The 20,179-nt window shown below is 33.0% G+C and overlaps 6 protein-coding genes and 1 non-coding gene across 8 annotated transcripts in view; 3 read left to right on the forward strand and 4 right to left on the reverse strand.

Moving 5' to 3' along the window:
• Positions 1–64: 64 nt before the first annotated feature.
• On the forward strand, positions 65–2,101 carry LOC128961433 (protein ST7 homolog). Its single transcript, XM_054307673.1, has 8 exons — positions 65–136; positions 189–271; positions 323–473; positions 523–693; positions 759–1,205; positions 1,252–1,578; positions 1,643–1,875; positions 1,926–2,101. The coding sequence occupies exons 1-8, from the start codon at positions 133–135 to the stop codon at positions 2,019–2,021; spliced, it is 1,512 nt and encodes a 503-aa protein (XP_054163648.1). The 5' UTR covers positions 65–132; the 3' UTR covers positions 2,022–2,101.
• Positions 2,102–2,215: 114 nt separating this feature from the next.
• On the forward strand, positions 2,216–8,025 carry LOC128961419 (nucleoprotein TPR-like). The gene is made up of 3 exons (XM_054307653.1): positions 2,216–2,591; positions 2,645–6,910; positions 6,968–8,025. The coding sequence occupies exons 1-3, from the start codon at positions 2,291–2,293 to the stop codon at positions 7,939–7,941; spliced, it is 5,541 nt and encodes a 1,846-aa protein (XP_054163628.1). The 5' UTR covers positions 2,216–2,290; the 3' UTR covers positions 7,942–8,025.
• LOC128961435 (uncharacterized) lies at positions 7,984–9,851 on the reverse strand. 2 transcript variants are annotated; one of them, XM_054307675.1, is made up of 5 exons: positions 9,740–9,851; positions 9,558–9,661; positions 9,051–9,505; positions 8,684–9,000; positions 7,984–8,627 (listed from the first exon to the last, which is right to left on the reverse strand). In XM_054307675.1, exons 2-5 carry the CDS (start codon positions 9,640–9,642, stop codon positions 8,045–8,047), a joined length of 1,440 nt encoding a protein of 479 aa, XP_054163650.1. In that variant the 5' UTR covers positions 9,643–9,661; positions 9,740–9,851; the 3' UTR covers positions 7,984–8,044. The 2 variants fall into 2 exon arrangements, with proteins under 2 accessions (XP_054163650.1, XP_054163651.1); XM_054307676.1 differs by lacking the exon at positions 9,740–9,851 and having other exon boundaries at positions 9,558–9,679.
• A 1,409-nt stretch (positions 9,852–11,260) lies between these two features.
• On the forward strand, positions 11,261–12,770 carry LOC128961538 (alanine--glyoxylate aminotransferase-like). Its single transcript, XM_054307787.1, has 4 exons — positions 11,261–11,447; positions 11,516–11,774; positions 11,835–12,545; positions 12,697–12,770. The coding sequence occupies exons 1-4, from the start codon at positions 11,274–11,276 to the stop codon at positions 12,768–12,770; spliced, it is 1,218 nt and encodes a 405-aa protein (XP_054163762.1). The 5' UTR covers positions 11,261–11,273.
• On the reverse strand, positions 12,703–12,776 carry Trnai-aau (transfer RNA isoleucine (anticodon AAU)). The gene has a single exon. It is a non-coding gene; the product is annotated as a tRNA-Ile (tRNA).
• A 1,241-nt stretch (positions 12,777–14,017) lies between these two features.
• On the reverse strand, positions 14,018–15,737 carry LOC128961539 (lithocholate 6-beta-hydroxylase-like). Its single transcript, XM_054307789.1, has 2 exons — positions 15,348–15,737; positions 14,018–15,250 (listed from the first exon to the last, which is right to left on the reverse strand). Exons 1-2 carry the CDS (start codon positions 15,690–15,692, stop codon positions 14,018–14,020), a joined length of 1,578 nt encoding a protein of 525 aa, XP_054163764.1. The 5' UTR covers positions 15,693–15,737.
• Positions 15,738–18,110: 2,373 nt separating this feature from the next.
• Positions 18,111–20,179, reverse strand: part of LOC128961540 (plexin-B-like) — a 28,827-nt gene continuing 26,758 nt past the window's right edge. The window contains exons 17-19 of the mRNA XM_054307790.1: positions 20,028–20,144; positions 18,569–18,857; positions 18,111–18,517 (exon numbers count right to left, since the gene is read on the reverse strand). Coding sequence (XP_054163765.1) covers positions 18,111–18,517; positions 18,569–18,857; positions 20,028–20,144 — 813 coding nt within the window. The remainder of the gene's footprint in view (positions 18,518–18,568; positions 18,858–20,027; positions 20,145–20,179) is intronic.

The following is a 20,179-nucleotide window of genomic DNA, read 5'->3' on the forward strand; positions in this document are numbered from 1 at the left end:
CCAACATTTTTGTGACTTTTTATAACAATCTTTTGTATATATATTTAGAATGATTTTCAATACATTAAAAAGTCTTTTATTAAATGATGAGTTGTTTTCTTAACTAAACAACAGTTGTCTTCAATCGAACCGATGGGTGAGTATTGTCCGCAAATACCGACAATTTCTGACCGTTTTGTTGTCCACAGCGTCGATGTTCATCAACACTTTGACCCCCAAGTTTTACGTGGCTTTGACCGGAACGTCTTCTCTTATTTCGGGACTTATTTTGGTCTTTATTTCGGATAAATATTTGCCGTTTTCTAACCGTTTTTATCTTCAGATCTTCGAGTGGTGGTATTTCAGAAAGTATGGCACGTCTTTCATAGAACAGGTTTCACTCAATCATTTGAGTCCGTGGTTGGGCGGCGGTCAAGACGGCGGAGAAAACAATAATTCGAACCAAACMTCRAAYGGACAACAAATCTCTTTAGGTTTGAAACGAAAACAAAAAATGAATTTTCAATCAATTTTCGCGAATAGAATGCAAAGTCTGGAGAAATCCTTTGTCTTTATTTCGCGGATCTGAATATCAACGCTTCGGATGGACAACAAACAAGGAACCACTCACCTATTATGACATGAATCTCTCGGCTCAAGATCACCAAACATTCTTCACTTGTGAAGCAGATGTCGGAAAACCAGAGTTCGAGAGTCAGTCCATTAATCCGTTAATCCGATAATCCGTTAGTTCGTTAATCCGTTAATCCATGATTTAGTAATGCAAACGGCGTGGAGAGAACGCGATCCTATCGTTCGCATTAAAGCCGCCAAAGATGCCATCGAAAAGAACGCCGACTGCGCACCCGCTTACATACTGTTGGCCGAAGAAGAAGCGGCAACCATTTTGGAAGCGGAGAAACTGTTGCGAACGGGTCTGAAAGCGGCCGAATCTGCGTACCGAAAGAGTCAGCAAAACCAACATCAAACGGCACTTCTTGAAAGTCTTCATCGAAGAGATACTAATGTTTTGATTTATGTTCGACGAAGACTTGGGATGTGTTGGCGTAAACTCGGGAAATTGCGTGAATCGACGAAAATAATGAGAGATTTGATTAAAGAGTTTCCTCTAATGAATGTCTTTAATATTCACGAAAACCTTATCGAAGCTCTTCTCGAAATGCAAGCCTATGCAGACGTTCAGGCCGTTCTCGCCAAATACGACGGTAAATACCAAATAGATCTGATCCAATCTGATCCAWTCTTCTCTAGACATCAATCTTCCCAAATCGGCCACCATCTGCTACACGGCCGCTCTGTTGAAAGCGCGCGCCGTTTCCGACAAGTTTTCTCCAGACATCGCTTCAAGACGCGGATTATCGACGGCAGAGATGAACGCCGTCGAAGCCATTCATCGCGCCGTTGAGTTCAACCCTCATGTTCCCAAATATCTGTTGGAAACCAAAAGTCTGATCCTTCCTCCGGAACACATTCTCAAACGCGGCGATTCAGAGGCCGTCGCGTATTCTTTCTTTCATCTGAATCATTGGAAACGCGTTGATGGCGCTCTTAATCTTCTTCACTGCACGTGGGAGGGAAGTGAGTCTATTATTTCAATTATTAATCAACAATTAAAACTGTTATAACTGTTATAACTCCATAGCCTTCCGAATGATTCCATATCCGCTGGAAAAAGGCCATCTCTTCTATCCGTATCCCAATTGCACCGAAAACACAGACCGCGAACTTCTGCCGCTTTTCCACGACGTGTCTGTTTATCCCAAGAAAGAACTTCCGTTTTTCATCCTTTTTACGGCCGGTCTTTGTTCAGTAACGGCTTTATTGGCTCTTCTTACGCATCAATATCCCGAACCCATGGGATGGTTGGCCAAACTGGTACTTTCTAACTCTTTGCTTTTGCTTTTCATAACTGTTTTTCTCTTCAGATGGTCAGTTGGTTGTCTCTTCCGTTGGGTTTTGTTGTCGACAAAATGGAAGCATTACTTCCATCTTCGCTTTTGCAACAGTTGTCACGCATTTGACAACTCTTTGGCCAAAAAATCGTTTCGGATTTTGAATCAATTGATTTCAATATTAATTTATTATCAGATTTAGTGATTGAAAGAGATTTTGATTTCAAAATTCGGATTAAAAGCGAATAAAATATCAAAATCTTTGACTTTTCTTTCATTTTTGTCTAATTTCTTAACTTTTGGTCAAAACTGTTGACGTAATTGATGTACGATTTGAAGGCATTTGTCGTTTGAATCGTTCGTTCGTTTCGTTTGTTTTTAAAGTAAATGCGATTCAAATGATCTCTGATTTCAACCATTTGTCGGCCGTTTTGTCGGTCGAAGAGTTGGCCAATGTGTCCATCGATCTCAAGACCAAACTCGAGACACATCTGGAAATCGTCGGACAAAACAAACGACAATCGGCTCAAACAGTGGCCAACATTGAGAACAAGTGTTTGTCAGCCGAACGTCAACTCCAGAACTCTTTGTTCAGACTTCAGGCCAGCGAAGAGTTTGCCGAAAAACTAAAGAATCAGTTGAGAGAAACGGAAGAAGCGTTACATAAGTCTCGAAACGAATATTTCGAGGCTTTTGATTGTAAGTCTGTTTTGTTGTCTTTGATTTGATTTAACGATTGGTTTGTTTTTTAGGCAAACAATCGCTTTCTCTTGAATTGAATTTAACTAAAGAAAAATCGGATCGATTTGCGGCCGAAAAAARCGATTTAAACAAAGTTCTGGAGCGAAGACAGGAAGAGATCCAAGAATTGCAAAATGAATTGCAAACTCTTTGCTCTCGTTTTCAATCGGAAAGTGAAGGAAAAGTCGAAACTCTGACCAAAACGGGAGAACTGGAGCTCAAAATGTTGTCTTTGGAACACAAAGAGAAGCGTTTGGCTCAAGAAAAACAACTCTACGAACAACAGATCCAAACTCTTAACGAAGAACTCACGGATAAAGTCAATGAATTGTTGGCCATTCGTCGCGAACGCGCGCTTCAGATGTTTGAAATGCAAACGACTTTAGACCAGAAAAGCGATGAAAACTCCAAATATTTGGATGAAATTCGAGTTTTAAAGCAAATGATTGAGAAAAAGGATAAACATATCGAAGGATTAGCCGTAAGAATGGGTGAAATTCAACATTCAAGCGCTCAATTGGAAGAAGATTTTCACAACGAAATCACAGCACAAAAGAGTTTAATTGAATCACAAAAAGAAACGATTAATGAATTGAAAAAACGAAATCAAACTCTGATTCAAACCATAGAAGAAATGCAAAAAATGCTTCAAACGGCAAAAACGGCGCATTCGGACCTCGAAAACACCTTCAATGACACCCAAAGTCGATTGACTCAACAGTTGACTGAAGTCTTGACCGAAAGATCTTTTCTTCGCCAAGAATTGGAAGAAATTAAGAAGAATTTGGCCAAAAATATGGAATTGGCGTTCGAAAGACAATATCCTTTGGCGGCCAATGCCAAGAAGCTATTGGACAGAAGCACGAGTTTAACACAAATCTTCAGTGATATGGGATCCGCGCAAAAGGCTCTGGAAGACGAACGGCGCGAAAATGCAGTTCTRAAAGAGTATTTAAGTCAAGTGGCGAACGAATCGAATGAAAACGAACCGCTTCTTCAGCGCAAAATACAAGAACACCAGAGGGCGTGTCAAACAGTCGCTGATCTGCGGACTCAGTTGTCGGCAGTTTTGGTCGAGAAAGACCATTGGCTTCGCGAGAAAGACGCCATAATCAGAGTTAGCAAACAGTTTGAGCGCGAAATCGAAAGATACGAACGCGAAAACAAAGACTTATCGCGACAAATACGAGCTCTGATTAGGAGTGTTCAGGAGGCCAGAGGTTTCTCTGTTTGTCTAACTCAGGACTCGAATGTGTCTTCGTCTGACAGCAGAGATATTCCTCCAGAATTAGTCACATTCAAAGATATTGAAGAACTTCAGACCAAAAATCGAGAATTAATGAATGCTTTGCGTGAAAGCAATGAAAAGATGGAAAAAGTTATGAAAGAAAATGGATTTGTTTTGCAAAAGGAGTTGGAAGAAGCTCTGCAGCAATTGGAACAACTTAGACACGAAAGACAAGAACAAGTGGCAATGGTCGACGCGCTGATCCATCAAAGACATACTCAGGCGACGCCAGACACTAAAGACCAAAGATCTCCCGGTCCGACATCTGTTTGTTCGCCGTATAGTTTGAACCGAAATAATGGCGACGAATATAACGAATTGAAAATCAATTTCAATAAATTGACGAAAGAGTATGAAAACTATAGACAAGAAAACACTCTTAAACTCAAAGAATTGAACGAATCTTACGATAGAGTGAGAGAAGAGTTGTCGTCTTTTAAAGTGGATTCCGCAAAAATGGCGTCAGAACTGACTTTTACCATCGAAAGAATGGAAATGTTTAAAACGAATTGCGAACAGTTCCAGAAGGAAAACGTCTTTTTGAAAGAGAAAAACACTATTTTGAACGAAAACGTGAAAAAACACGAACAAACTTCAGTTCTTTTGCGAAATGATGTGTTGGCAGCCAATGAAAGGGCCAACAGAGTCGAGAAAACGGTCGAAAGTTTGAAATGCGAACGCGATTTGTATCGAAATAATGAGACAAAATTGGTTCAGGAAAAGGAGTTTTTGCTGAAAAGCAGTGAAAACCAAAACAAATTAATAAATACTTTACAAACGCTTCAAAACAGTTGGAAACAAATGGAAAGCGAATCAATCAATAGTTTAAAAGTTCAAAACAACAAACTTGAAAGCGAAAGACAATACTGGAGAAACAAATTCGATAAAGAAGTGGAACAGCATTTGCAGGCCATCAGAGTCTGGGAAAAGAGTTTCCAAGAAGTTCGCAATAAATTGGACGAAGAAATCGACAAACATTTAGAAACACATAAAGAGATGTCTGAATACCAGAAAAAGTCCAAGAATTTTGAGATTGAATTAAACCAATTGAAAGAAAGTGTAAATCAGGCGATGAATGTCCAAACATCGGCCACTAATGAAGCGCAGGCCAATCGAGCGCTTCAATCGCAACTCGTGGTTCAAAGGGAACAGTTTTTGTCGCAAATCGCAAACGCAAATCAAAACCTGGAAAAAGTGACGCAAGAACTCGAAAAGACTAAAAAACTTCGACAAAATGGCGAAAATCTGATGCAAAATCTGAGACAAGAAGTCGAGCTTAAGAACAATGAAGTGAAGAAACTGACGGAAGAATCGATTCAATTGCGAACTGAGAATCAAAATATTCAGATCACAATGAATCAGTTGAGGAAAGTCGGCAGAAAGTATAAACAACAATACGACGAACTGAAGATCCAATTCGATCAGTTGCAGACCGAATGTCAACAGTTGAAAGTCAACCAAACCATTAGTACAACAATTAGTGAACCAATGGATACACAAATCAATGAATTGACGCAAAAAAACGAGACATTAATGTCTGAAATTCAAGAAAACGAAAAACAAATTCAAAAACTAAACACAGATTTAGCGCAAGTGATTGACGAAAGAGATGTGGCCAAAGGTCAGGCCCAGGAAAAGGAGGAAAGGGCGAAGAAGATTGCATTTCAGGCCAAACAACGATTGTCTGCCATTTCTAGTGAAAAGAATATGATTTCCAAAGAAAAAGAAATACTGGAAAAAAGTGTCGAAGAATTGTCGGCAAAAGTGAAACAATTTGAGCAAAACTGCGAAGAAAACGATTTACGAATGGCGACAATGAAGAGTCAGTTCGAGGCAAAAGCGCGAAGAACTGAACGCGAACTCACGGAAGCGCTCAAACAAATGGAAGAACTCAAAAACAAACATCAAAACCAACCGACCATTGCTTCCAATGTTCAGACAGTTCAGAGCACTTCAGTTCATACGGCCGCACAAACCACAAATCCAGTCCGACATCAGGTTCTGCCGCAAGCGGCGACTGTTCAGCCGCTGAGTGTGAAGTCGACTCCAATGGCGAGTATTAGACCTCTAGCTGTGGCGCCAACTCTTAGAAACGGACGAAACCCGAGAACTGCAACCGTGGCAACTGTCCAGCCGACCACTGAAGACCAGAATTTGCATCAATCAGTTCCGCAAGCGACGGTTCATCCGACACAAGCATTCAATACGCCATTAGTTTCGACTCAAGAACCGGAAGTCATTGTTTCGCAAACCGAAGAACAAATGGAAACACAAGTCATCGAAGAAGCAGTGGTCACGAGTCAAGACAATGAACCAATTGTCGAAACGATTAATGTCGAAGAAGAACAGCAAAGAGAAGAACCACTTCCACCACCATCAACATCATCATCATCAAGGGCCATTGTTGCCAACATACGCARCGAACCGACGCTCTCAGAACCGACCACTTCAAAGGTCAGTATTAAGAGGACGCGCGTGACTTTTGACGAAACACTAAACACAAAGAAAGCAAAAACAGAAACCGAAGAAAGCATTGAATCCGAAGAAATTCAATCGAAAAAAGTCGAAGAAGAAGAAGACGATGACGTCATTATTCTAGAAAGCGATTCCGAAGAAGAACCAAAAGAAGATGTCAACGAATGCGAAGACAATATCGACGACGAAGAGGCAGACGATGAAGAGGAAGATGACGAAGAAGAAGATGAAGAATACGATGAAGAGAATGAAGAGAATGAAGAGAATGAAGAGAATGAAGATGAAAATCAAGACAAAAGTTTTCCCGAAGAAAACGAAGAATACGTTGTCGACGAAGAAGAGTCTCATTATGAAGATCAACCAATTGAAGAACATTCAGAAGCCGGCAGTGAAAATGAGAATCTGGAAGATGTCGGTGTATCTGATGACGTACCCGAAGGAGAGGTCAACGAAGATGTCGAACAACAACCGCAACAGACAGTTGTCAGCGAAACAATGAGTTCTTCAGAAACAGGTTTGTCATTGAATTCAATTGAAAGTTGTTTAATAGAACCAAACGTTTGTTGTTCAGAACCGACGGTTGATTCGACTTCAGTTCCATCTGTTGTCACAACGGAATCGAATCCATTCATTCAAATCCCGACTCCTATTCAGCGTCCGTTCGGTTCGACAAACAGACAGTCGTTTTTTCTAAATCAGACGCAACAGAACGCATACGACGAAGGAGACGGAATAGTTCCGAGTACTCCCACTCTGTTTGTTCCGCGTCGTGGCGACGGATTCATTGATTCCCTAAACTCTCCACGTGTTCCTCAGGCAAGGTTTGTCTTTAGTTCAAACATTCCCGAATCGGTTCCGGTCTCTCAATTGGCGACAGAGACCACTCTGGGTGTTGACGACACGCGAATGGATTTATCGCAATTCGACGACAATAACGGCCGAAGCCTTCCATTGACTAATTCCGGAGAAACTTCGGGAACTCGGAGTTTGGATATTGAAGTGGATTCGGATCCCAATTTCGCAATTGATTCCAATCTAACAGAAACTGTAATTCCGACCGAAACTGAAAGCGATTCCAGTGTTTTGGAAATTGAAAAAARTGCCGAAGATTTGAATGAATCGGAAAACAGTCAGAAATCGGAAGAATCGCAACAAATCGGCGGAAATCAGACTTTGAATCAATCAATGCCTTCCACTTCTTCTTCTTCTATAAGCTCAGTTCAGCCAAGTTCTTCAGCTCAAAGAGGTCATCCAATGGCTCGAAGAGGAGGTGTTATAGGATTGCAAAGAGGAGGTCTCTTAAGAAGACCTATTATGGCACCAAAAACGCCTCAATTTCCATCAGATGTCCCGCAAAACAGACCTTTGTTGCCGACTCCGGGTTCGCAGGACTTTCAACAACAACCTCAACAACAACAACAACAACCACAACAACAGCGCAATCAAAGACTGAACAAATTCGGAGGACGCGGCAACTTTAGAGGACGTCCGAGTCGAGGCACGGGTCGTGGCGGTCGTGGAAGTGGTTTTCATTACAATAACTGATGTTTTGATATATTTTTAGAGTATTTGTTGTCTTAAAAGTTGAATTAATTGAGTCTTTGATTAATTGAAATACAATTTTATGTAAAAAATAAAGTATTTATTCTTAATTCGTTACATAAGGAGAACAATAACCGGATTTGTTTAAATCATACCAAAGGCTATAATAGCGCTGTTCGGCGATCGACAACAGCGATCCTCTGTTGACTCCCTGGTCGGCCAGAAGTCGGCGWCCGGCCGGTGTTTCCGGAAGAAACGTCGGTTTGGGTAAAGGCAGACACTGTTGATTACAATCTCCCACTTCTTCGAAAGTGCTCAACAAGTTGCTTGTATTGCCGTTTTGGAATCCCGAGTAGTATTTGGCCACAATCCACGGCTGCATGCGTTGAATGGCTCGCGGCAACGGATCGGCCTGGCCTTTGCTGGCTCTGACAACTGGACGGACAACACTATCGGGAATAACACACAAATTGCCAAAACCTAACCAAAAGAGYTGTTTGATTGAAACGTCTGGAACTCCGGTCAGAGTATCGGTGTTGATGTCTGCCTGTTGAATGGCTCCCGTTTGCGGATCAAATCGGGTGTTCAATAGATTATAAGACAAAGGCGTGAGATTTTCTTGTTTAGATAATTGCCATTTAATGCCTCGAACTTCGGTTTCACACAAACTCTTCATATAAAACAAAACACTGCGAAATCAAAACCAATTAGTGATTGAATTGTTCTCTAAGTCTAAACTGTTTACTCATAGGGAGCGTCTTGTTTGGAGAACTGTCCTTCATATCCGCCGGCATTAATCAACGGCTGGTAATAGATTCCAATATAAGCCAAATAAAACAGTTCGTAAAGAGTTCCGTAATGCAACAGATTTGTGTCCAATTCAGGCGAAGCCCACGGATAGATGGTTCCACGCGGACTCCAATGCCGTTTCACACACGGAATCAAACCCCACGTGTTGTAAACGCCGTCTCCCACGCAATATCCACCCGGATAACTGCCATTGTGACCGAAAGTGTCCCAAACTATGGATCTTTCGGGATGCGCGGCTGCAGGCCACGGACACTGTCGCGAGAGACGATAAGTGATATATGTATTGTAGATTSATAACAAACCCAATAAGGAAGAATGACTCCTGGATCAATCTGTTGCATTGCACTCTCCAACTCGTAAGCCAACCATCTCTGCGCCAAAAACAGTTCTCCGGTCTCGTGCCAGGCCGCCCAATACCGGACGTAAGTGTCGGTCAAATTGGCAATGACTCCATTGGTGTAGAGCTGTTGGAAGTCGTTGACAATGCGATTCCTTTGAGCGACAGTCAAACACTTCCAATCGCGACGAACAGTAATGGCTGAACACAATTGCACCGAATTGTCCGGTTTTATGTCCGCCAAAGTCGTGTACGTTGTGTTCAAATAAGTCAGAACTGTATTCAAGTCATTAGCGCTGAACTGAGTCGGTTGGTTACAACGCCGGTAAATGTTTCGGTTGCATTCGGCGACACTCGGACCGGGAGGCGGAGTCGGCGTCGGCTCGGGAAACCACGGCTCTCCTCTGGCCTCACCTTCTTCTACGAAATTCAAGTTCAGTTCAAAAAACAAACAAATCTTAACAATAAATACCTAAATATGATTCGTTTGAAAATGTTTTTGAAATGAAAAATACTAAAAGACTTAATAAAAGACGAGAAATGGTTTTCGATAACATTTCTTGCTTTAGATCTCCTCTAAAGTCGAAAACAAATCAAACAAAATCTGTTAAACTATTTTTGGAAAATAAATCACAGATTTTTTTTTGTGCTAACCTTTTATACTGCAATCAAATGGTTGACCGAAAAAAGTGTGCAAAAATACATTAAAGTCTATTGACATCGACTTACAAATCGACTACAAATCTGCTAACTATTAATGCAATACWTTATTAGCTTAATATTCAACTCAAMTAAAGGTATAAATTCTAATTACTTTATCATTGTTTCTATTATTCATTTGACTCTCAATTCAAATGATATTTACTCTTATTTTTTTAAAAAAAGTTTATATAAATTGCTAAATATTAAGTATTTCTCTGTATTTTATCTAATGATATATAATTGCAAGAAATAATATATATTTTCGCATCATTTCTATCAAAGAGAACATTAATTTAAAAATAGTAAAAGTTATAAATTAAGATTCATTTAACTAAATAAATATAAATTTTTTGGAAAAATATTTTATTGTTTTAATGTAATTAACATTTAATAAGAATAAATAGTATTTATATCTAACTTAAAGTTATATTTAATTATTAGAATATAAGTAAACAAATGTTAATCAATGAATAATTAATTTGAATTTATGTCTCTTTAATTGCAAATTAAAGTATGAATTAAAATAAGTTCCAAATATATATAATATTATAATAAAAAAATGTGTTTTACAAAAATCTGTTATAAAAACAACTTTTAACACTTGCTTTAATGTTTAAAACTGTTGTTACCTTAACTACACGTCTGTTAACCCTTAACTACACATCTATAGACCTGTCGGGACTCAATATAACCCGATTTCTGTCGTGTTTTCTATTTATATGAAATATCTATTATTGAATCACAAAAACAATTGACTTTTTGTTACAATTTTCTATTCATAATTGTATTTAAAGAATAACTGAATCGACAGTCAAAGTGCTCAACAATAGACTAATATATTGTGCAAATCATTCATTGATTTCACATTTTTTTAAATATTAAAAAACACTTTCAATTCATTTATTCACTGTTTTTATTAAATTTTTAATAATAGAAATTCAGTGAWAATWAATTTTGGGAAAAATTCATTTATAATCACTTTAATCGCGTCGTCTTATATCGATTTCAGTTTGAACTTAAAAATATTATAAATTATTAGATTATTAAATAATTAGAATTTGATCATGCTCATTTAGATTTAAACAACATTTAGTATTTAAGACTATTTCTATAAAAACTAAAATTATGTATAATTTAATATGTTTTACTAATAAGTAATTTAAAACAAAACTATAGATTATTTAACTAAAATTGTTATTATTTTAATRAATGAAATCATAAAATTCATACATTTTCTGAAAACAATTTGTAATTTACAAAGAATTTTCAAWTTTTATTACAAATAATATTGAAATGAAATTTTAATGTTTTTTATAATAAATTTTGTATTAATTTATTCACTAATAATTCGTTAATTCATTAAAGTATTTAAATAATTCAAGATATTTGAGCTAAACTAGAGTCTAAGCATGATTATGCTTTATTAATACTGTTATAAAACTTATGTTTTATTTTATTTAGTATTTCAAAATCAAAATACAAAGTTATGGACAAAAACGATGACATTAATAACAACAGTATTGTTCGGCCGTTTGATTGCATTAAACCGATATYTGCTAAACAAAAATTGCGGTTAACTATTGATAGCAATGTTTGCGATCGTGTTTTGACATCTTTTTCTGAACCAATTATACAGACAAGTGATCCACAGTTTTCTCGAGTATTTTCTCTTACTTTAAGCCAAAACCAAATTTTTAAAATTTCAATATTTTATGACTAAAATTGCAGATTCTTAGAGATATTTCGGACGGAATTCGTTATGTTTTTCAGACTAGAAATCGGTATTCATTGGCCATCAATGGGTCGGGAGTGTCGGCAATGGAAACCATTGTCACAAACATAATGCAATCGAAACAAACATTACTAGTATTAGAACACGGAATACCTGTTCTCGATATGACCACAATTGGAGAAACTCATGGATTCAAAGTCATCGAATCAAACGTTAGACAATTTGGTCACGTCTTTGATTTAAGACATATCAAAGGTTTGTGTAAATTAAAAATATCAATAAATATCAATMAAATTGTTTTCAATTGATTTAAAGATGTCATCGAAACACATAAACCGAATGCGCTGTTTATAAGTCACGGAAACTCAAGTATTGGAACACTTCAACCGCTCGAAGGCATCGGACAGATATGTCATGAAAACGGGTGTCTTCTAGTAGTAGACGTCAGTTCATCGGTTTGTTGTTCATCACTTAATACGGATCAACTGGCAATTGATGTGATATTCAGTTCGTCTACAAAAGCACTGTCATTACCGCCGGGACTGTCTATCGTTAGTCTGAGTGACAGAGCTGTCAATTGTATGGAAAGTCGCAAATTTGGTTCAAATAATATGAATATTCTCTTAATGGCAAAGACTTGGGGTTTGACTGAACACAAAATCAAGAATAAAATGTATGACTTTTTGCCTCCATTTCCACTATTGAATGGACTGAAAGAGACTTTGACAATGATTGCTGAGGAAGGACTGTTGAATGTCATAGAAAGACATAAAATTATCAGTTTATCTCTTGAACATCACATCATTGCTTTGGGTCTCAAGTTTTTGGTAGAACTGAAGCAAAACAGGATTCCTGGGATCACATCTCTAGTTATTCCCAAAAATATCAACAGTGATCATCTGATTCGGTATATAAGCGATAAATATAATGTCGAAATATCGTCGACAACAGAGTCGAGAATCGGCCAAATTTGGACAATCGCTTTGTTCGGCAGTAATGCCGACCATTTGTGCGTCACTTTCTTATGTCAAGCCTTGAGAGAGACTTTCAATAAATTCATTGAAATTAATCAAAATTCAATTCACTCTTAAACTTATTTAAATAAAGAAAACAAAAAATTTACTTAATTTACAAGTTTTTTATTTCTTAATTTACTATAACTACAAAATTCTAAAAGTTTTTATGGCCCGTGAGGGGATCGAACCCGCGACTTCCGCGTTATTAGCACGGCGCTCTAACCAACTGAGCTAACGGGCCTATTGACTAATTGCAGATTAATTAGTAAATCACAGATTAAAATACTGTATATTGTTTCATAGAAATCAAATACTTTAAAAAAAGTGTCTGTGTGTCTGTGTGTCTGTGTGTCTGTGTGTCTGTGTGTCTGTGTGTCTGTGTGTCTGTGTGTCTGTGTGTCTGTGTGTCTGTGTCTGAGTGTCTGTAAATTTCTGTCTTTCAATTTGCGAATTTTGAAAATTCGAATTTCATATTCGGTTAGAACATCAAAAAATAATRTATAGAAAAATCTTACCAAAAATGAAATCTTTTCAGTAACGGACAAAATGGCGGCCAAAATATTAAAGTTTTCTATTTTTATTATGGATTCTTATATAAACTTCTAAACTATTTGATTATTTATTTTATTGATTATTAAATGACTTTGAATTTATGAACTGAAGGTTACCAGAAATGAATATATTTGTAATAATATGACGAATACTAACAAATATTATAAATTTAATCATTTATACGATTTATATGTATTCTTAACCGTTTTTAAGTAAACTATATTTCATTTTAGTAATGAATTTGTCATTTTATTATTTATACGAATAATTTACGCCATTAAAGCTTGTTTCTGGCAATGCTTTCTAGCATTCTCAACTTGTTTARTACTTTAATGTAATTTAAAATTTGTTTTTTAAAACTACAGTTTAAAAAATGAATTTAAAGTTATAAATAGTGTCTTTATATTACATTATGATAGACAATGACTAAAATTAATACAAAGTTACAGTTTATATGTTTGTAAAAACTATTTCTATTTCAACATATTTTATAGTAATTAACAATAAATATTAAACAATAACATGAATATTAAAAATATTTAATTTTGATAAACATTTCTATAAAAACGTTAACAAATTTTCAAAACTATTTACAGTATATATTAATTCAACCAAAACTATAATCAAAGAAATATATTTTTCAAACAATTTTTGTCAATACTGTGACTCCTTTTAAATGATTTCAATATTTTCTAATTATTTTCCTTTTATTAACAATAATTAAATACAAGTAATAAATAATTTTAATTAATTAAAAAATAATAAATATATGATTAATAAATACAAATCGATTGAATAGTAAATTAATAAATATTATACAAAACTATTAAATATACAGTTAATGTAATTTCAATATAAATACAGTATTTTTGTATTAAATTTGTTCAATAAATAAGTGATTAAAATATAAGCAAATATACAAAACGCAGTTTAGGCGCGTGACACGAGCTTAACATAAACGCCGTTTTTAGGCGAACATGTGATCAGTTTAAAGTCGCGTTCAATTTGTCCACTTTCGGTATGCGGACCAGCGGTCAGCGCATACTTGTGCAGAATATACGCCAAAATAAGCTTAACCTCCAGTAAACCGAATCTCTTTCCCGGACACACTCGAGGCCCGACACCAAACGGTTGGTAGACTATTGGGTCGATGTTAAGACTTTTGTCGAGAAAGCGGTTTGGATCAAATCGGTTCGGTTGTGACCAGTATTCTGGATCTCTGTGCAGTTGAACAGTTGGCACTCGGATATCGACGTCTTTCGGTATTACAATAGATTTGTATTTGTAATCAATTTTCGACATTCGACTCGTGAATATGGTATCCGTGGGATAAAGACGGAAACTCTCATTAATGACGGCATCCATCACTGGAAGACCAGTCATAACATTGAACCCAAAGTTGTCGTCTTTTTCATGCAATTCGCAGATCTCGTCGTAAACTTGTTGTTGAACTTCTGGATGATTCACCAGATTGTGAATAATGAATCCCAAGATATTTGCCGGACTTTCGTAGGCGGCCTCATGCAAGACCACTGTATTGGCGATGATCTCGATGTCGTTCAAAGTCTTATCGGTGTTTCCTTTGCTATTGTTTCTCACTTCTAACATCATTTCCAATAAGTCTTTGCGCTTCATATCCAACAGTTTGCAACTGTTTTTCAGATTATTGTTTTTGTCGACCATTTTCTTCTTGTTCTCCATAATTGCCAACCGATTTCTTACAATGGTTTCTCCGGCCCTCCACAGCAGTCCATGACTAGTACTTCCGAAATAATCCCAAATAGTTTCGCAGACGTCTCGTATGACATTAATAATGGGCGCAAACTCAGGCAAACATAGCAAAAGTGAGGCCAAGAAGTTATGTTTGGGACGAATGTTGAAGACTCCTCGGGTGGCCTCAAAAAACACATTGTCTTTGGGTTTGTCCTGTATATCAGTGGTTACACTAAAACCAGTTCTGTCGACAATATCAATGGTTGTGGTTTCCATTCTCTCATAAATATTGAATTCTTCATTTTTGTCGGCGTTTTCATCGATTTTTCTCATCATATCTTCGACACATAAGTTAATAACAGGTGTATTGGACTTTAGATGCATTGAACTAAACCACGGACTCAAAAGTGTTCTCATTTTTTTCCATCGTTTTGCGTCCACTCGAGTCACCTAATCATCAAAATTCAAAGATTCAAAGATTCAAAGATTCAAAGATTCAAAGATTCAAAGACTGAAATTGACTAAAAATAGCCAAAAAATAACTTACCATTTGATGATATTTCCAATTATGATAAATACCGCCGGGAATGACGTACGGTCTCTTTGTGAAGTACTGGAAGTCTTTTATTTGAATCAATTTCAACAGTTCGGGATCAGTGACCACAATAAACGGTTTTGCGCCCAAATAATAGCCAAATACGCGACCGTATTGTGATTTCCATTTMTCAAAGCATTCATTATATCCAAACTCATTATATTCAGTCATATTTCCAAACAATAGATTGGGTTTCGGTCCGGGAATGCCATGTCTTTCCAARTATGACATTCGCTTACAGCGCTGGTAATAAAATATTGCCAAAGCTATACATGTCAACCCTATTATCAATAACATTATCAATAATTAGATTTTATAATTGACTTATAGTTTAAGTTAAATGAAACTAAATTATAAAAAGTTTTCGTTGAGTTTATATAAGAAATTTCATTCAAACAACTTTGTACTAAAAGTTGTAATAATTTGTGATTACATTTGATAATTGTGTGAAATAACCGGCACTGATATGCCTGACAATCAAAAGAGTTTATGTTTTTTGATTCCGTGTATACTATAATAGATAATTGTGTAATGTTAGCAAGGTAGTTAATATCAAAATAATATTAATCAACTTTATTGAATTACTGATTAGTAAAAGTAGTGATAAGTGGTCTCAAAATAATTTAAAATAATTTAAAATAATTTTAAACTATTGTTAATTTTTCGTAGATTTGTTGGGTTATACTCTACTTGACCTTTGACTTTAACTAAATTATTATTATTATTATTATTATTATTATTATTATTATTATTATTATTATTAATTATTATTATTATTATTATTATTATTATTATTATTAATTATTATTATTATTAATTATTATTATTATTAATTATTATTATTATTAATTATTATTATTATTATTAATTATTATTATTATTAATTATTATTATTATTATTAATTATTATTATTATTATTAATTATTATTATTATTATTATATTTAATACAACAGATTTTATAAATAATTGAATGCATTGACAGCTAATCCTTTACTTTCTTAATTAAAACTATTATTGTATATATATTTACATTAATAATGATAAAAAAGTCTGTGATTTAATACATTTGTTACATAAAACCAATAACATTGATAACATATAAGGACTACAGTTTTGAAATTAAAGTTTTGTAACAGTCCTTTACAGAGCTTTATAATAATTTGTTTGAATGAATTTATACAGTAGTTATACCGTATGTTTTGATAAATTATATTTTGTTTTTATAAGATATGCCTATTTAGTTGATAAGCAATAGATAATAATTACTATAAAGACCTAATCAAACGTTTTCCTCAATAATTTAGAAATTTCTATATATTAGTGATATTTTAAAATATTCACATATTTTATAATTATTAAATTTATGAAATAAAAAATAGTTTTAAAATTTGTAGTGAAAGTCAATTATCAACAGATATAATAAAAGAACTAAAAAGTTGAAGGAATGGAAAACAAAAAAAGTTCAGAAAAACTATCAAAAGTTTTCATGAAAATAAATTAAAGAAATGTTAGACTTTTGATTCATTGACTATTAAATAACATTTGAAGACAAAAGATGTGTGTAATCTGTTTAAGGTTTATATAATTTCACTTAACAATGGGCTATAATAGGCTTAACTTCACAAATATGTCAAAATATGGTAATATTTTTTTTAATATTAAATTTTAACAAATTTATAAAATGGATTTAAAGAGTTAATGAACTATTATATTCATTCAATAATTATAGAAAATTTCAAAATTGTCCAGGGTAATCAAAAAGTCAAATTGTCACTATAATGCAATTCTCATTATATAATTAAAGTTACATTTAAACTAAAAAGTATATACAGTATAAACATTAAGACATAAATAAAAATACAATTAAACTTTTGTATAATATTTAATTTTTTAATAAAAATAATTAGTAAAAGTATTAATAAAGTTATAACATTTGTTTATTTACATAAATAATAATTAATTATAAAATCTTTATGAAAACCTTGAAATTGTTATAAAAATATTTATATATTTATCTAAATTATTAAGAAATTTTCCGAATGTTACAAAATATCAGTAAATTCTCGAATCTCTATTTGTTATGAATTAACAAACAATTATTACGAGAACTCTGTGAGGACTAAAGTCCTTAGTATTTAATGTATTAAAAAGTATCACTTATTTTGACAGTTAAGACAATATTTATATATTTTTAATTAGAAATGTTAGTCTTTTATAATTAGAAATCTTTATTATATTTTAATTTATTTGTTTCGTTAATTATAATGTGAAAGTAAAAAATAACTAAAAAACTACACAAAATATTATATTCAATAGTTGTCGAGATAACATTAATAAAGATTTTTAGTAATAATAAAATTAAGATATGTATTGATAATAGTTTTAATTRTAATATTGTAAATTTTCTTTTAGTTTAAATACAATAACTTTTTAAGAATAATTAATAATTAGTAAATATTTAAGATATAAAGTTTAAAATTATAGCATAAAATGATATACAGTATGATTATGTTTATCTATCYATGCATTTTGAAAAAACCATTGAAATGCATTGAAAATGCTTTTATTCAATGCATTTACAAATAAATATTATATAATATTTAAAACAATATAAGTAAATGAAAAATAACTCATTTTTAAAACTTATTTAACAGTTATTATTCTGAACTAAAGTTTGACTGAAAATAGTGTTTATATTACAACAAATGTTGTGTTATTCATATGTTTTATAAGAAATGAGTGAACTCTGTGGTGATATAAATCCTATTTCTGGTGGAATCGATGGCAAATCCAAAGGTAAAGGTTGTGGTAATAATGGATTCTTTGATATRCAATCATATGAAGTCTCACTCATATTAATGGCATCGGAAGGCAATAATATGTCATCAAATGAACACAATTTTTGTGGAAAGACATGATTTGGTTGGACATCTGGATCAGTGGTCAACTCAATCAAAGGTGATTCGCAATTATTATACTCTTGACTCTCGTTTCCTGAAATTTTGATGTTTAGCGGTGTTTGCAATACATGTTTGTAATAATGGATTGTCTGTAACGCCGTATTCAGTGATTCTTTGATTTCTTCGAGTGATTTCTCAATTAAACGGATTTTGTTGTTGACTTCAAAAGATTTGTATTTTATTGTTTTATTTAACTTTAACAACCATTGACTGGCATTTACCACATATTTTTGGTCGACAATGAATTTTTGTTTGCATTTATCTAAATAATGATCCATTTGTTGGATCCATTGTCTGACCATTGTTTCGGTATTGATATCATTTATCTCATGTTTGAATTCAATCTCAATCTCATTCGTTAATAACTCTATTCTTGTGGCAAAACTTTGTTGAATTTGTTTATTAATTATCTTAATATATGACTCTAAATGTGAATCATTAATCAATTGCATAATATTTTCATCCATAAGTCTTGAATGTGTTAAACGAAATAGCTTTTTCTTAAAAAATAGTGTGAATACAAAATATAAATTTGTATTAATTGCTGAAAATTTAAATTTGAAAATACGTTACATTAAACTGTAAGTAAACACTTAAATATTATTACGAATATCGTGAATATTTTTGAAAATTAATTTATTCTTTATTAATTTTAAAAAATTAAATTACAAATTACTGTGTATTTTGTTTATACAAATAAAACRAAAATTATATTATATTAATTAATAAATTATATATTCATATAATCAAATTATTTAATTACAATTATACTATACATTAATTATATACAATGGTTTAAAATTATGAATAATATACTTTTATATTTACAAATTGTTTTCATATAAAAATCATTTAATTCTGTTTTTGTTTTTTCAAATAATTTATAATTTTATAAATAAATAAATTAATAAAAACAAGAATCATTGCTTTTAATATATATAATATTTATTCTGTTATATAATCACAAATTATACTCTAGATTCTTGATTCTTAATGATAATAATAACTTATTGTTAAACAATTTAAATTACATTTTAATTTTTCAACTTTTAATTATCTAATAAAACAATAATTCGTTTCAATTTATATTTAAAATGTTATAAATTATTTTATTATACTTTACTGATCTAATTAATGTAAAATACCGTTACTTTTATTTAGTAAAATGAAGGCACAGATATTTAAAATTTAAGATATTATAATTTCAATCTTATGTCTAATTAATTAATTTTTATAATTATATATAGTATTTTGCATACTAATTAATAATTATTAGTAATTATTACAAATATGTAACTATTAATAGTAATTAATTGTAATTAAATTTCAATTTTAAGGCTTCAATAATTTAAACGAATTGTTGTTTTGTTTAACAAAGTTTCATATATTGCTAACTTATAATTATAATTCAAAAATTAAAAAAATTAATAAAAGTGTATTTAACATGACTTAAGTGAACAAATTATCAGATAATAAATACAAAATAAATTATTTAAATATTAAGTGATATGAAAAATAAAATTATGAAAAAATGATGAAACAATTAGGAATTCAATTCATTGTTATTTAACAATAAAACAATAAATATATAACACAATCAAACAAAACTTGTTATATGAAGTGTTTGTTTACTAAAACTTGTAATTTATAAGATTAGCAAACTTTTGAACGGATTGTTGTGTTTGCGGATCCCTTTGCAAAGCGTCCATAATTTCCGAGTTATATTTGACTGAATAAACAAATAGCTCTTTGAGGGCACAAATAATGTCAAACTCTCCCGTATGTGTCTATAATTAAATCATTTAATTAATAATTTTAATTC

Source organism: Oppia nitens, unplaced genomic scaffold (assembly GCF_028296485.1).
Source record: "Oppia nitens isolate AA-2021 unplaced genomic scaffold, nextdenovo-longstitch-racon4-pilon3 scaffold5_pilon_pilon_pilon, whole genome shotgun sequence".
In the NCBI taxonomy this organism is placed as follows: Eukaryota; Metazoa; Arthropoda; class Arachnida; order Sarcoptiformes; family Oppiidae; genus Oppia; species Oppia nitens.